The following is a 14,421-nucleotide window of genomic DNA, read 5'->3' as shown; positions in this document are numbered from 1 at the left end:
CGAGTGCTGGGATTAAAGGCGTGCGCCACCAACGCCCGGCTAAAAAAATCTTTTTTAACAAAGAAGGGGTGCTGTGCATAATGGCACACATCTTTAATCCCAGCACTCAGGAAGCAGAGACAGATGGATCTCTTCAGTTCAAGCCAGTCATCTATAGAGTGAGTTCCAAAACAGCCAAGGCTGCACAGAGAAACCATGTCTTGGAAACAAAAAGGGGGCTGGAAGGATAGCTTAGCAGTTAAAATTATCTACTGCTAATATAATATGATTCCCAGCACCCATGGTAGGTGGCCAGCACACATACAACATACAAGTGCCTTTGTGGGGGGCACTTAAGCAGTCTGATTTTAGGCTGAGTGGTAGAGTTCTTTCTTAGCATGTACAAGCATGTACAAGGCTCTGATGGATAACTAGCATCACTAAAGGATTTAAAAGTATCCTGTGTGGTGGCATAAGATTTTATTCCCAGCACTCAAGAAGCATGGGTATCTATGTGGGTTCCAGGCCAGCAAGGGTACATAATGAGACTCTGTCTCAAAAAAACAAAATATACAAAAACAACAACAGAAACAAATCAAAGTCTAATCATGAGACAAGAAAAGGCAGAGAATTTGGAGATGGGGATCAAACCCCAAGGGCGGCCTCAACGGCTCAGTGTCTCCTCTGAAGATGTGGCCTCCAGCCCACTCCCCTGGGCGTGCCAGACACACGCTGAACTACTGAGCCGCCTCTCCAGCTCTTGCCTTCCATTCTTAGAGTCTATTGAACCTTATCTTTCCATCTCAGATTATAATCTGCCCTGGGAGGACCCAAGCTTCCAGTATCCTGGGAACTTTGCCAGGCCTTTGGAGGTTGCTATTGAGGCCAGCAATGGAGCATCTGACTATGGCAACAAGTTTGGAGAGCCAGTGCTGGCTGGTGAGCCTTAGAGCGTATAAGAATAACTGATGGTTCTGAGGGATTGTGATTGTGGTGGGACCCAGGGACCATGGTGTTAAAAACACTGTGGGACTTAACCTCTTTCCACTTCCACACTAGGATTTGCCCGCTCTTTGGGTCTCCAGCTTCCAGATGGTCAGAGACGTGAGTGGATCAAGCCCATCATGTTCAGTGGGGGCATTGGGTCCATGGAAGCCAAACATGTAGGCAAAAAACCCCCAGAGCCAGGTAAGAGCCACCACCCTTGTCTGCATCCACCAGCTTCCTCTCTAACCTAGGGCAGCCACCGGAAGGAAACTGAAGGCATAGCAGGGGGTTGTTTATGTTCTTCTGGTTCCTATTATGCCTACAACAGGTTGTCAAGACTGGATAGTGTTTTGTTAGATGGGCACTCTCTGTCTTTGTGGTCTTTATCTCTTCCCGGTGTACTTGTGTATATTATATATAGCAGGGGCCCTCACCCCTACCTCTGTGTTAAGCCATTGAAGCCAGCATTTAAATTTAGTACCTGCTTTATGCTCAGGACTTTTATCTGCTGGCTCGATTAAATAGAACAAACATTTATTGAGTGCCTTCCAGTTGTGTGGTGGGCACTATGTTTAGGGCTGTTATCAAAGTCCCAGACCAGCTGGATGGCTCACTTGCCAAGCCTGATAACCTGAGTTCAGTGTCTGAAACTCATGGTGGAAGGAGAAAACTGACAACTGACAGTTGTCCTCTGACCTCCATATAGGTACCATAGTGTGCTGGTGGCGGCACACCTTTTTTTTTTTTTTTTTTTTTTTTGTTTTTTCGAGACAGGGTTTCTCTGTGTAGTCCTGGCTGTCCTGGCACTCACTCTGTAGACCAGGCTGGCCTCGAACTCAGAAATCCGCCTGCCTCTGCCTCTGCCCAGCGGCGGCACACCTTTAATCCAGCACTTAGGAGTCAAAGGCAGTCAGATCTCTGTGAGTTCAAGACCAACCTGGTCTACAGAGTGAGTTTTAGGACAGCCAGGGATGCACAGAGAAACCTAGTCTCTAGGGCTATATGGAGAAACCCAGTCTTAAAAAAAAAAATCATTTAAAAAAAATTAAGGAAAAGAAAGGGTTGGAGAGCTGGCTCCAAGCTTAAGTACATTAATGCTCTTGGAGAGGACCTATATTCAATCCCCAACACTCCATGGTGGGTCACAACCATCTATAGTTGTAGGGGATCTATGGCCAACAGGTACACATGGTGCATATGTGTACTTGTAAGCAAATACTTCTATACATACATACATACATACATACATACATACATACATACATACCAAACATGAGAACTAAGTCTCTAAAAGAGAAAATGTCTAGATCCAGTTGATTGACTCGGTGGCTTAGTGGGGTGTGGCTCAAGCCCTAAAAGGATTGACAGGAAATAAAGCTTAGTTGGTAGAGAGCATGACTAAAGCCTTGGGTTTGTTTCTCGAACCTCATAAACCTGGGGTTGTAGTACTTGACTGTAATCCTAGCACTCTGGAGTTGGAAGGTCAGATATTCAAGGTCATTCTTTGCTTTGTATTGAGTTTGAGGCCAACCTGTGCTATCTAGGACCGTGTCAGATATACACACATACCTCCAAAGGTGAGGTTAGGGAGGGAGAACTACTTCCTATAGCTCCAGACCCCATGCCTCCAGCACACACGTTGCTCAATTCCTTAGTTACTTTTGGTCCTCCCTGGGGTGTTTCCTGCTTATATACATAGATCCAGGTGTTTGCCTTTTCAAAACACAAGACAAAACAAAATACATACATATCTTTTCTTAATATTTTTATTTTATTTTCTGAGATTCTAATAGAATTAATCATTTCTCCCTTTCCTCCTCCCAAACCCTCTCATATACCCTTCTTTGCTTTCTTTCAAATTTGTGCCCTCTTTATCATTAATTGTTGTTACATACATATATGTGCACACATATACACACACACATATATATATGTTCCACAAATTCACATATCATTCTTGTGCAGGGGACATGCTAATCTTTTTTGTATTTTTCCAATTTTAGAATATGTGCTTCCTAAATGAGCACTTTTTTTTTGTTGTTGTTTTATTGAACTCACTTTGTAGACCAGGCTGGCCTCAAACTCAGGAGATCTGCCTGCCTCTGCCTCCCATGTGCTGGGATTAAAGGCGTGTACCATCTGTGCCCCCATTGCCTGGCCCTTTTTTTTTTTTTTTTAAGATCTCACTATGTAGCCTTGGCTGTAACTCCTAGGATTCTTTATGCAGACCAAGATGGCCTAGAACTCACAGACATCATACCTGCCTCAGCCTCCGTAGTGTTGGGATTAAAGGCATGTGCCACATCTGACTCTGTGTGTGTCTTAATTTAAAAATATGTGTGTATATGTGCACATGGCTGCTCATAGGAGCTAGAGATGCCATTGGATCTCCTGGCACTAGAGTTACAGGTGGTTATGAGCTGCCTAACATGAATTAACCAAAGTCAGGTCCTTGAGAAGAGTATTATGAGATAAGCCACCTGCAGTGGTGGGCATGCTGGGTAGTAGAGCACCTTCCTGGCATGTGGAATGCCTTGGGGTCAGAGTCCAGCTGCGCACACCAGGTCAATTGACTATAGATATGTGGACTCATTTCTGAATGAGCAGTTCTATCTATTCAATTGATTTCTATCTTCCCTTAATGTGGGCCACCATTTAACTGACACCTTAATTTTAGTACTGCGCTATATTTATTACTGAAGCAATGTAATAAGTTCTAGGAGCAGAAAGAGCTGAGAATGTGGCTCAGTGGTGGAGTGCTTGACTAATGATACACAAAGCTTTGGGTCTGGACCCTGTACCACAAGTTAATGCAGAAAGTAGGGTTTGCATTTTGTTCTTATTCACTATGGTTGTATAGGCTGGAGAGATGGCTCTGCAGTTAAGGGTGTGTACTGCTTTTGCAGAGGACCCAAGTTTGCTGCCTTGCATCCACATTACGAGGCTTATGACTGCCTGCAAGTCCAGCTCCAGACATCTGGCTTCTGTGGGCTCCTGTGTTCACATGCACGGGCACACACATCAATATATAAATAAAGATAAATCCCTTATTGATAATTAAAAGTTTGTTTTGATTGTTTTAAGCTATGTTTATACTTATATTCATGTTGAAGTTGAATCTACAGGTAAGATATGGGGAATATGCCATCCCTAACAGTAATGCCTTGCAACCTATCTGTAAAGATCTTGTATTATTGCTTATATTTGCTAAAACAGCTAATTCAGTGTTTACTACTGTATATAGATGATTTTATACATGTGAATAAAACTGTAGGGTACATTTCTCAACATGTTTTCCCCATTAGAGAATAGATGTGTTGGTTATTTTTACTTGACGCGTATGACTGTTTTGCTGCATGTGGGTACTATGGGTTGCAGTGCTCACAAAGGCCAGCAGAGGGCATCATAGCCTCTGGAACTGGAGTTAGAAGCAGTTATGCGTTGCGGACCTCCCCCCCCCCAACCCCCACAATAGGTGATGAGAACTGAATACAGGTCTTCTGAAAGAGCAGCCAGTGTTCTTAAGCCCTGAGGCCTCTCCGCAGCCCTGTGGCACTATAGTTTTTATTATTGTCCCAGTGTCTTGCTCGGGCTATGTGCTCACTCTCCCTTCCGCTCAGTGGACTGTGTAGCTTCTGGTTCTGGTTCAACCTTCCTTCCTTGCAGGCATGGAGGTTGTAAAGGTTGGAGGTCCTGTCTATAGGATTGGAGTTGGGGGTGGAGCTGCTTCGTCTGTGCAGGTGAGTAAGAATTGTTAAGGAAGCCAACTTTCGGGGCTGGAGAGATGGCTCAGTGGTTAAGAGCACTGACTCCTCTTCCAGAGGTCCTGAGTTCAGTTCGGTGGCTCACAACCATCTGTAATGGGATCTGATGCCCTCTTCTGGTGTGTCTGAAGAGAGTGTACTCACATGAAATAAATATATATTTTGTTTGTTTGTTTAAAAAAAAAAAGGCAGCCACCTTTCCTATGACTGGGCCCCGCTGTGGGGCGCTAGTGCTGGTGGAGCTTTCAGGCCTCCCTAGGATGAGCTGTGCCCTGTGCCCCCTCAGGTCCAGGGAGACAACACCAGTGACCTGGACTTTGGAGCTGTGCAACGGGGAGACCCGGAAATGGAGCAAAAGATGAATCGTGTGATCCGGGCTTGTGTGGAGGCCCCAGGAGGAAACCCCATCTGCAGCCTCCATGACCAGGGTGCTGGTGGCAACGGTGAGGGGGAGTGGTCAGGACAAGGGACTCGGTCTGCTTGGTCTTGGACAGATTTGCTTTAGGGAGAAGCAGTACGGGGAAAGCAGCAGCTCTTCCAGGGACAGGATTTTAGGTACTACTCTGGAGGCACGGACTTCTTTTGTTTTCCTGGGACTGACCATGACTAGCTTGCTACCTCTCCCTGCCATTCTCTCACAAGGCAATGTTCTAAAGGAGCTGAGTGACCCAGAAGGAGCCATCATTTACACCAGCCGCTTCCAGGTGCGTAGGTCTCATCCCTGAAGCCTGGCCGTCCCCTCTCCCCAACAACACTGTGAGGTGAGGCAGTGCTCACTGGCCCTTCCTTTTCTCCCTACATATCTGTGCAGCTAGGTGACCCAACCTTGAACGCACTGGAAATCTGGGGGGCTGAGTACCAGGAGTCAAATGCACTGCTGCTGAGACCCTCTGACCGCGACTTCCTAAGTCGTGCCAGTGCCCGGGAACGCTGCCCAGCTTGTTTTGTGGGCACAATCACTGGAGACAAGAGAGTGAGTTGGCACCAGCAACCGGGAGCAGATGCTAGAGGCAGGCTAGGGCCGCCTGGGTACACAGCTTGGGGAAAAAGGTCGAGGGAGACCCAATGGAAAATGAGCGTAAGAGGAGATGGGAACAGTTAGGGTTGGCAGAGAGGAGGAGCTCCCCCAAAAGGCCATACAGGGTGGGAACATTTCTCCTGTTCTCTAGGCTTGTTCCCTGCCAGTGTTGACATTTTCATTTCCTTTGGGGGCTATCCCTGGGGTCCACAGATTGTGCTAGTGGATGATCGTGAATGCCTCGTAGGAAAAAGTAGTCAGGGAGATGCCCCCCTGACACCTCCAACCCCTGTGGACCTGGACCTTGACTGGGTGCTGGGAAAGATGCCTCAGAAGGTATGTGAGCCGGACAGGGGAGTGTGTTGTGCAGTGGTCTTTATGGCATGTTAATTTGCCCTTGCCTTTGTTTGTCACCGGTGTGCCCTGCCCTTCCCAGGTGCTTATGTTTGGTCTCTTCCATTTCAGGAGTTCTTCCTCCAGAGGAAACCCCCTGTGCTGCAGCCTTTGGCTTTGCCCCCAGAGCTGAGTGTGCGACAGGCTCTGAACCGGGTCCTAAGGCTGCCTGCTGTGGCCAGCAAACGCTACCTCACCAATAAGGTCGTCCTTGTACCCCACTTGGCTGCTTTAGCCTTCTGCACTGTTCCCTGTCATTCATCCTGGCTCTCCCCCACTGGGGTTTCCTAGGCTCTGGGAATGAAGGGGTTGGGGGCGGAGCAATCCCAGTGGCCTACTCTCCCTGCTACCCACCTTCGGTATGTTCTTACTTTCAGTTCAGAGGATACCCACCCCTCTGCTGACCCTTGCCGCCTTCTCTGTTGCCAATTGCGTCTGTGTTCCATAGGTGGATCGCTCTGTGGGTGGCCTTGTTGCCCAACAGCAGTGTGTCGGACCCCTGCAGACTCCTCTGGCTGATGTGGCTGTTGTAGCACTGAGCCACCAGGAGTGCATAGGGGCTGCCACAGCCCTGGGAGAGCAGCCAGTCAAGAGCCTGCTGGACCCCAAGGCTGCAGCTAGGCTTGCTGTGTCTGAGGCCCTCACCAACCTGGTGTTTGCTCTGGTCACCGACCTCCGAGTGAGTCCTCCGTGGCTTTTGTCCTGCAGTTCTGGACCTTTGCATCCCTCAGTCGCTCTCCCTCTTTTCCATTGCTTTTGGCACATAAGCTCCCAGGCCTTCTGCATCTCTCTTCCTCTTCAATGCATCCCCACTGTTCCTAGGATGTGAAGTGCAGTGGGAACTGGATGTGGGCAGCCAAGCTCCCAGGTGAGGGTGCAGCGCTGGCTGATGCCTGTGAGGCTATGGTGGCAGTGATGGCAGCACTGGGTGTGGCAGTAGATGGTGGCAAAGACTCCCTCAGCATGGCTGCCCGGGTCGGCACTGAGACGGTGCAGGCTCCTGGTAAGGATGAGGCCCTTGTGAGAGGGAAGAAGGACCTGTGGGCCTGGGCTGCTACCTCACTTGGTCTTATTTCTCTTTGCTCGGTAGGGTCACTGGTCATTTCAGCATATGCTGTCTGTCCAGACATCACAGCCACTGTGACCCCAGACCTCAAACATCCTGGAGGGAAAGGTATGGCTCCGTTCTCCTTGTCCTTGTGATTCTGTTCTGAGCTTGCTCCTTGCTTTGAGGTCTACTTTATGAGTCCTGGTCCCCCTTGTCTCAGCCCTGAGGTGCACTGCTTTCTAGGGCTAGAAGTTGGTAGTGTCCTACTGTGTACTGTGAGTGCCGTCTTGAGCTGCTGTCCCCTGCTTTGCTTTCTTAGGTCATTTGCTTTATGTGCCTTTGAGCCCTGGGCAGCACCGGCTGGGAGGAACGGCTCTGGCCCAGTGTTTCTCTCAGCTCGGGGAGCACCCTCCTGATCTAGACCTTCCCGAGAACCTTGTGCGTGCCTTTCATATCACCCAGGGGCTGCTGAAAGGTGAGTGTGGCCCTGGTACGTGGGGGCGGGGGGGGGGGAGGCACTTGCCTCCTGAACAAGTGAGTGAGGTGCCTTCAGGCCAAACCCTTCTCTCCCGTGAGTGCCCACCTTCTCACACTCCCTGGCTCTCTAGATGCTCTGGAGCCTTAGGCTTGGCCTGAGATGGCTGAATTTTTCCTTGTTCCTCCAGAATGCCGTCTTTGCTCAGGCCATGATGTCAGCGATGGGGGGCTTGTCACCTGCCTTCTAGAGATGGCCTTTGCTGGGAACTGTGGGATAGAGGTAGATGTACCTGCCCCTGGGATCCATGGTGAGTTGCTTGGGCTGCCTCCTCTACTTGTAGATTTTCTGGTGTAAAGAATGTGGTATCTCTGACCCTATTTCCTGAGTCTTGGCTGAATCCTCCATTTCTATCTTCATGTTCTGAACTGTGGCCGTCTACGACCTCTCATAGTCCCTGGTGCACCTTCCATGAGCTCCTCCTCCAGATCCCATCTCACCTGAGTCATCCGGACTCACCCCTTTTTCCAGCGTTGCCTGTGCTGTTTGCGGAAGAGCCGGGTCTGGTGTTGGAGGTACAGGAGGCAGATGTGGCCGGAGTACGGCAGAGGTACGAGAGTGCTGGCCTACGGTGTCTGGAACTGGGCCATACAGGCGAGGCTGGACCCCAGGCCATGGTGAGGAAGCCAGGGAGAATGTAGTGTTACCGTGAGCCTGTCAGCAAATACCACTCTCAAACCATCACGGGGCCACACTTTCTCCTTCATGGGTCTCCCCGCTGCAGGTCCGAATATCAGTGAATAAGGCTGTGGTAGTAGAGGAGCCTGTTGGGGAGTTAAGAGCCCTCTGGGAGGAAACAAGTTTCCAGCTGGACCTACTGCAGGCAGAGCCACGCTGTGTGAATGAGGAGAAACAGGGCCTGAAGGAGCGGACAGGGCCCAGCTACTACCTGCCGCCCACCTTTCCTGTGGCCTCTGTACCCTGTAAACCTGGTAAGGGAGTGTGCACAGAGGCTGGGGTGCTTGGATCTGCCCTTGGGAAGGGATCTGGGGTTTTAGAGTGGATAGGTGCTCAGAGACACATCTTCCAGGTGGACCCATCCCTCGAGTTGCCATCTTGCGAGAAGAGGGCAGCAATGGAGACCGAGAAATGGCTGATGCCTTTCACTTGGCAGGCTTTGAGGTAAGCCTGGTACCTAGCAGAGCTGGAGATCTTCATCTTGTCTTGGCTATATGTCTTCTAACAGTTTCCTCCCTGTCATATTAGGTGTGGGATGTGACCATGCAAGACCTCTGCTCTGGCGCCATCAGGCTGGACACATTCCGTGGTGTGGCCTTTGTGGGCGGCTTCAGCTATGCAGATGTCCTTGGCTCTGGTAAAGGTCAGTGTGCAGTCTGCATCTGCCATTTCCACATTCCCTGCTAAAATGTCCTTGGCTTCTTCTGCCCAGACTGCGGCCAACTTGTTGCCCCCACAAGTCAGGCAGAGTGCTCTGTTTCAGGACCAGCAGAAGGAGGATGGCTGGCTTTCCTGATCTATACAAGGCATGTCTCATCTCAACAGTTGACTGCTCTTCAACTTGATCAGATTGTCCTGTTCTGTGGAAAGATGGTTCAGCACAACTAGATCAAGGGAGGGCAAAGGGTCAGGCTTTTTGTGCGTGAAGTCTTTTCCCTTTTTTAATGAGATACAGTTTTGTGAAGCTGCTCAAACTCAAAAGGTAGCCTTGGGAGCCATCTTACTTTAGCCTTTTTTTTTAAGATTAATTAATTTATTTTATGTATATGAGTACACCATTGCTCTCTTCAGACACACCAGAAGAGGGCATCAGACCCCATTACAGATGGTTGTGAGCCACCATGTGGTTGCTGGGAATTGAATTTAGGACCTTTGGAAGAACAGTCAGTGCTCTTAACTGCTGAGCCATCTCTCCAGCCCCCTACTTTAGCCTTTCAAGTATTGGGATTTACAGGTGTGAAATCTTACTGTTGAGTCTTAGATAACTACATAGCATTAAAATATATATTTTTGCTTAGCATAAAGAAATTCATGGGCCGGGCGCATGCCTTTAATCCCAGCACTTGCGAGGCAGAGGCAGGCGGATTTCTGAGTTCGAGGCCAACCTGGTCTACAAAGTGAGTTCCAGGACAGCCCAGCAGGGCTATACAGAAAAACCCTGTCTCAAAAAAATCAAAAAAAAAAAAAAAAGAAGAAGAAGAAGAAAGAAAAGAGATTCATGGATCCTGTCAGGCTATCTGATTGAAGCTTAGAATGGAGGGCTTGGAGGGCTGTCATGTCATTCCCTTCACGCCCTGCTTTTGCTTTCTCAGGCTTTTTTTTTTTTTAATTCTTTTAAAGATAGATTTATTTATTATATATGTACACTGTACCTGTCTACAGATCTCACTACGGATGGTTGTGAGCCATCATGTGGTTGGTGGGATTTGAACTCAGGACCTTTGGAAGAGCAGTCAGTGCTCTTCTCTCCAGCCCCTAAAGATTTATTAAGTATACTGTAGCTGTCTTCAGATGTACCAGAAGAGGGCTTCAGATCTCTTTAAAGATGGTTGTGAGCCACCATGTGGTTGCTGGAATTTGAACTCAGGACCTTTGGAAGAACAGTCAGTGCTCTAAATCGCTAAGCCATCTCTCCAGCCCTTTTATTATTTATTTATTTATTTTTAAAGATTTATTTATTTTTTATTATATATAAGTACACTGTATTGTAGCTGTCTTCAGACACTCCAGAAGAGGGAGTCAGATCTCATTATGGATGGTTGTGAGCCACCATGTGGTTGCTGGGATTTGAACTTTGGACCTTCGGAAGGGCAGTCGGGTGCTCTTACCCACTGAGACATCTCACCAGCCCCCCAGCCCTTTTATTATTACAAATCTATCTTCAGATGTACCAGATGAGGGCCTCAGATCTCATTACAGATAGTTGTGGTTTTGGGGATTTGAACTCGGGACCTTCGGAAGAACAGTCGGTGCTCTTAACCACTGAGCCATCATCTCTCCAGCCCTTTCTCAGGCCTTTTCTCACTCTGTTCTTCCTAGGTTGGGCAGCTGCCGTGACCTTTAATCCTCAGGCCAGGGAAGAGCTGGGTCGATTCCGCAGGCGGCCGGACACCTTCAGCCTGGGCGTGTGTAATGGCTGTCAGCTGTTGGCTCTTCTGGGCTGGGTGGGAAGTGATCCCAGTGAAGAGCAAGCTGAGCCAGGCCACGACTCCCAGCCAACACAGCCGGGCCTCCTGCTCCGCCACAATCTGTCTGGGCGGTTCGAGTCCCGATGGGCCACCGTACGTGTGGAGCCAGGGCCAGCCCTGATGCTCCGAGGGATGGAAGGCTCTGTGCTGCCTGTGTGGAGTGCTCACGGGGAAGGTCAGGCTGGGAAGGCAGGGGAGGGTTTGCAGGCTGGGGCTGGGCCTGAAGGAACTTGCCCTTCACTCTCTTCTCCCTTCACTTCCAGGCTACATGGCATTTTCTTCTCCTGAACTCCAAGCCAAGATCGAGGCCAAGGGCCTGGTTCCTCTGCACTGGGCAGACGATGATGGGAACCCCACAGAGCAGTACCCTCTGAACCCCAATGGATCTCCAGGGGGCATAGCTGGTATCTGTTCCCAAGACGGCCGACACCTGGCACTCATGCCACACCCTGAGCGGGCTGTAAGGCTTTGGCAGTGGGCATGGCGACCTTCTCCCTTTGATGGTCTTCCCACCTCCCCGTGGCTGCAGCTCTTCATCAATGCTAGAAACTGGACCCAGGAGGACAGCTGCTGAGCCCACAGCTCACCCTTTGACTCCGTTGCCTTCTTTCCCCATTGCTTTCAGGAGCCTCCCCCATGTGATTTCCAAAAGCGTCTTAGCAAGAACCAAAATGCTGGGATGACCTTAGCTGCATTGCTCATTTTAGCATTGCCCCTGCAGGAGCTGCTTTCAGCTCTTGAGTTTAACATGGATCTCCAGCAAGCAGCTCAGGCTCCAAGGACAGCTGGCAGTGCAGGAGTTGGGCAGAGATTTACTGGCAGTCCTCCTGGGATCATCGCCTTGTGATCCTTCATTCTCTTGGTTAGAGCTCTAAGTGAGCTCTCACGTCCCCGTTTTCTTTGGCTTTGTGAGATCGGCTTTCAGTCTATAGCCCAGGCTGGCCCTAAACTCAGAATTCTTTTGTGTTACCCCGGGTGAGTTGCCAAGGTGCTTGGCATTGGCTTGGGGTCTAGGAATAATGTACATCAGTCCCTCCCAGCCTCTGCCCAGCTGAAAAGAGCGGCTTTCCGGATCCCTTTTCAGACATGCACTGCTAGTTGTTAGGAATCATTGCTTCTGGCCACGCTCAAGGCACTGACCTGTGCCTACCTCAGATCACATTCCTGATTCTTCTCTTAATTTAGCAACCACCTTAAAGTAGTTGACACCTTCCTTCTTAGAGCAGAGAGCCCTGAATGAGCAACTGGAATTTGTTTTTTGTTGTTTTGGCTTTTCAAGACAGGGTTGGTTTTTTTTTGGAGGGGGGGGGTGTTGTTTTTATGTGTGTATGGGCTTGGTTTTTTTTTTTTTTTTTTAATGTGTGTATAGCCCTGGCTGTCCTGGAACTTATGCTGTAGACCGGCTGGCCTCGCACTCAGAGATCCATCTGAGTGCTGGGGTTAAGGCATGTGCCACTACTGCCTGGCCATTCATTTTTCTTCTTGTTGTGTGATCAGTAGTGGTGCCCAACACTGGTACTGACCTAATGGAGTTTGTAGTCTTTTGGTTTTTCGAGACAGGGTTTCTCTGTATAGCCCTGGCTGTCCTGGAACTCACTTTGTAGACCAGGTTGACCTCGAACTTAGAAATCCACCTGCGTCTGCCTCCCGAGTGCTGGGATTAAAGACGTGCACCACCATGCCCAGCTTGTTTGTAGTTAACAAAGCAAAGTTTAGTGATAAACTGTCTATGATTGGTTCCAACTTAAATAGACAGCAAGGCGCCCTACCCACCCAGCTACATCTGCCTTTGAAAATCCTGCAGTCACAGATCACAGGTCTTGGTAGTAGCTATTGTACTGACAGCCACCTTTATCATCCCTTGTTTCCTACTTACTTGTACGGTTGACTTGGGTAGCCCCCTAAGAAGCTCTGTGTCATGATTAAAGGAGTTTCCTTATAAAAACAGACTAGCATGTTGGATTTCTAAATATTTCAGGGTTTGGGGGAATGCAGAACACTTGTGCTTCTGCACAAGTAGCACCCCAAAAAGGTACTAATGGTGAATAGGTGTTAAGTTGCAGGTTCTAATACTCCACCTGAGTATTAGAACACTTGCCTAGTATCTGTGTTTCCTGAGTTTGACCCCCCCCCTCCAGCACCACAAAAGGAAGGTATTTGGAGATGGGAAGTCAGATCTTTCTCCGTTTGCATTGCAAAGTAACTTTTCCTAACTAGAGTGATTCTAAGGACTTTGTATTTTCGAGACCCATATGATGTCCTGGCTGGCTTTGAACTCATAGCTGAGAGTAATCTTGAAATCATGGTCTTCTACCAAGTGCTGTGTTCTGACCTAAGTACCATTTTGGACATGTGAACATTCCTTTTGATGCTGTAGAAGAATATATATTTTGCTTATGGTGGTACATGCCTTTAATCCCAATACTTAGGAGGCAGGGGCAGGTGGATCTTTGTAAGTTCAAGGCCAGCCTAGTGAGTTCCAGGCTAGTCAGGACACTGTCTCAAATTTATATATTTAAAACGTATTTAAGAAAATATTTTTGTAAACCTGAGTAGGCAAGATGGCTTAGTGCAGAAGTTTTCAACCTTCCTAATGCTGTAACCCTGTAGTACAGTTCCTCATGTTATTGTGGCACAACCATAAAGTTTTGGTTGCCATTTTATAACTAATTTTGCTGCTGTTAAAAATCATAATGTAAATGGTCTGTTTTCTGATGGCCTTAGGCCCCAAGAGGATCGTGACCCACAGATTGAGAACCACGGGCTTAGTGGGTGGAGGTATTTGCTATCAAGCTTAATGTTTTGAGTTCTGTTCCTGGAACTCACATGGTAAAAGGGAAGAACCAACTCTACAGTTGTGATGGCTCACTTATAAGTGCCATGGCACATGCGCACAAGCACACACATCTGTTAGCACACATGTAGACAGGTGTGGTGGTACATTCCTTTAATCATATAAACCACTCAGTGATACTTTACTCTTCATTAATGGAAAATTCCCAAAAAATGGAAAAAGATGCCAAGTGGTCCAATGGAAGTGTGTTGTGTGTGCAAGGGCCGATGAGCCATTCTTGGTCCTGCGTTCATCTTTTAAGACTTATTTTACATGCATGTGGTTTGCCTGTGTTTGTGTGTGCCATTGTGTGTGCCTGGGTATCAGAAGAGGACCTCAGATCCCCTAGATCTGGAGTTATCAATGGTTGCAGAATTGAAACCAGGTCCTCTGTGAGAACAAGTGCTCTCAACAGCCGAGCCATCTCCAGATTCACACCTGAATCCTTAAACACCCATTACAATAACATCTAAACCTCTTAAGCAAGTCCTGTCCTAGATTTCATCTCTAACAGATTTTAAAACAAATCCTTGGTTATATACAAGGCTGTCACAGCAGCACAGACACCTCAGCCCAAATCACCATTGTGATCCCACCTTAAACAAAGTGAGTTCCAGGACAGCCAGGGTTACACAGAGAACCCTGTCTCAAAAAAACCAAAACCAAACAAAAAACAATGCGCCAGGTGTTGGTGGTGCACGCCTTTAATCCCAGCACT

At 48.4% G+C, this 14,421-nt stretch overlaps 1 protein-coding gene and 1 non-coding gene across 6 annotated transcripts in view; one reads left to right on the top strand and one right to left on the bottom strand.

Annotated features, from left to right (window-relative positions):
* Positions 1 to 12,189, top strand: part of Pfas (phosphoribosylformylglycinamidine synthase) — a 23,392-nt gene extending 11,203 nt beyond the window's left edge. For all 5 annotated transcript variants that reach the window (XM_029484053.1, XM_021178245.2, XM_029484052.1 and 2 more), the window contains 19 exons: positions 787 to 918; positions 1,039 to 1,167; positions 4,633 to 4,706; positions 5,017 to 5,173; positions 5,373 to 5,434; positions 5,542 to 5,703; positions 5,962 to 6,084; positions 6,214 to 6,345; positions 6,590 to 6,820; positions 6,964 to 7,144; positions 7,232 to 7,315; positions 7,509 to 7,664; positions 7,855 to 7,974; positions 8,196 to 8,341; positions 8,449 to 8,656; positions 8,755 to 8,846; positions 8,931 to 9,045; positions 10,722 to 11,045; positions 11,134 to 12,189. In XM_029484053.1, the coding sequence (XP_029339913.1) occupies positions 787 to 918; positions 1,039 to 1,167; positions 4,633 to 4,706; positions 5,017 to 5,173; positions 5,373 to 5,434; positions 5,542 to 5,703; positions 5,962 to 6,084; positions 6,214 to 6,345; positions 6,590 to 6,820; positions 6,964 to 7,144; positions 7,232 to 7,315; positions 7,509 to 7,664; positions 7,855 to 7,974; positions 8,196 to 8,341; positions 8,449 to 8,656; positions 8,755 to 8,846; positions 8,931 to 9,045; positions 10,722 to 11,045; positions 11,134 to 11,444 (2,939 nt within the window). In that variant the 3' untranslated portion in view covers positions 11,445 to 12,189. The remainder of the gene's footprint in view (positions 1 to 786; positions 919 to 1,038; positions 1,168 to 4,632; positions 4,707 to 5,016; positions 5,174 to 5,372; positions 5,435 to 5,541; positions 5,704 to 5,961; positions 6,085 to 6,213; positions 6,346 to 6,589; positions 6,821 to 6,963; positions 7,145 to 7,231; positions 7,316 to 7,508; positions 7,665 to 7,854; positions 7,975 to 8,195; positions 8,342 to 8,448; positions 8,657 to 8,754; positions 8,847 to 8,930; positions 9,046 to 10,721; positions 11,046 to 11,133) is intronic.
* LOC115032603 lies at positions 2,886 to 2,993 on the bottom strand. The gene has a single exon (XR_003838246.1). It is a non-coding gene; the product is annotated as a U6 spliceosomal RNA (small nuclear RNA).
* Positions 12,190 to 14,421: the final 2,232 nt, after the last annotated feature.

Source organism: Mus caroli, chromosome 11 (assembly GCF_900094665.2).
Source record: "Mus caroli chromosome 11, CAROLI_EIJ_v1.1, whole genome shotgun sequence".
Lineage (NCBI taxonomy): Eukaryota > Metazoa > Chordata > Mammalia > Rodentia > Muridae > Mus > Mus caroli.
This window is presented reverse-complemented; position numbering and strand designations above follow the sequence as displayed.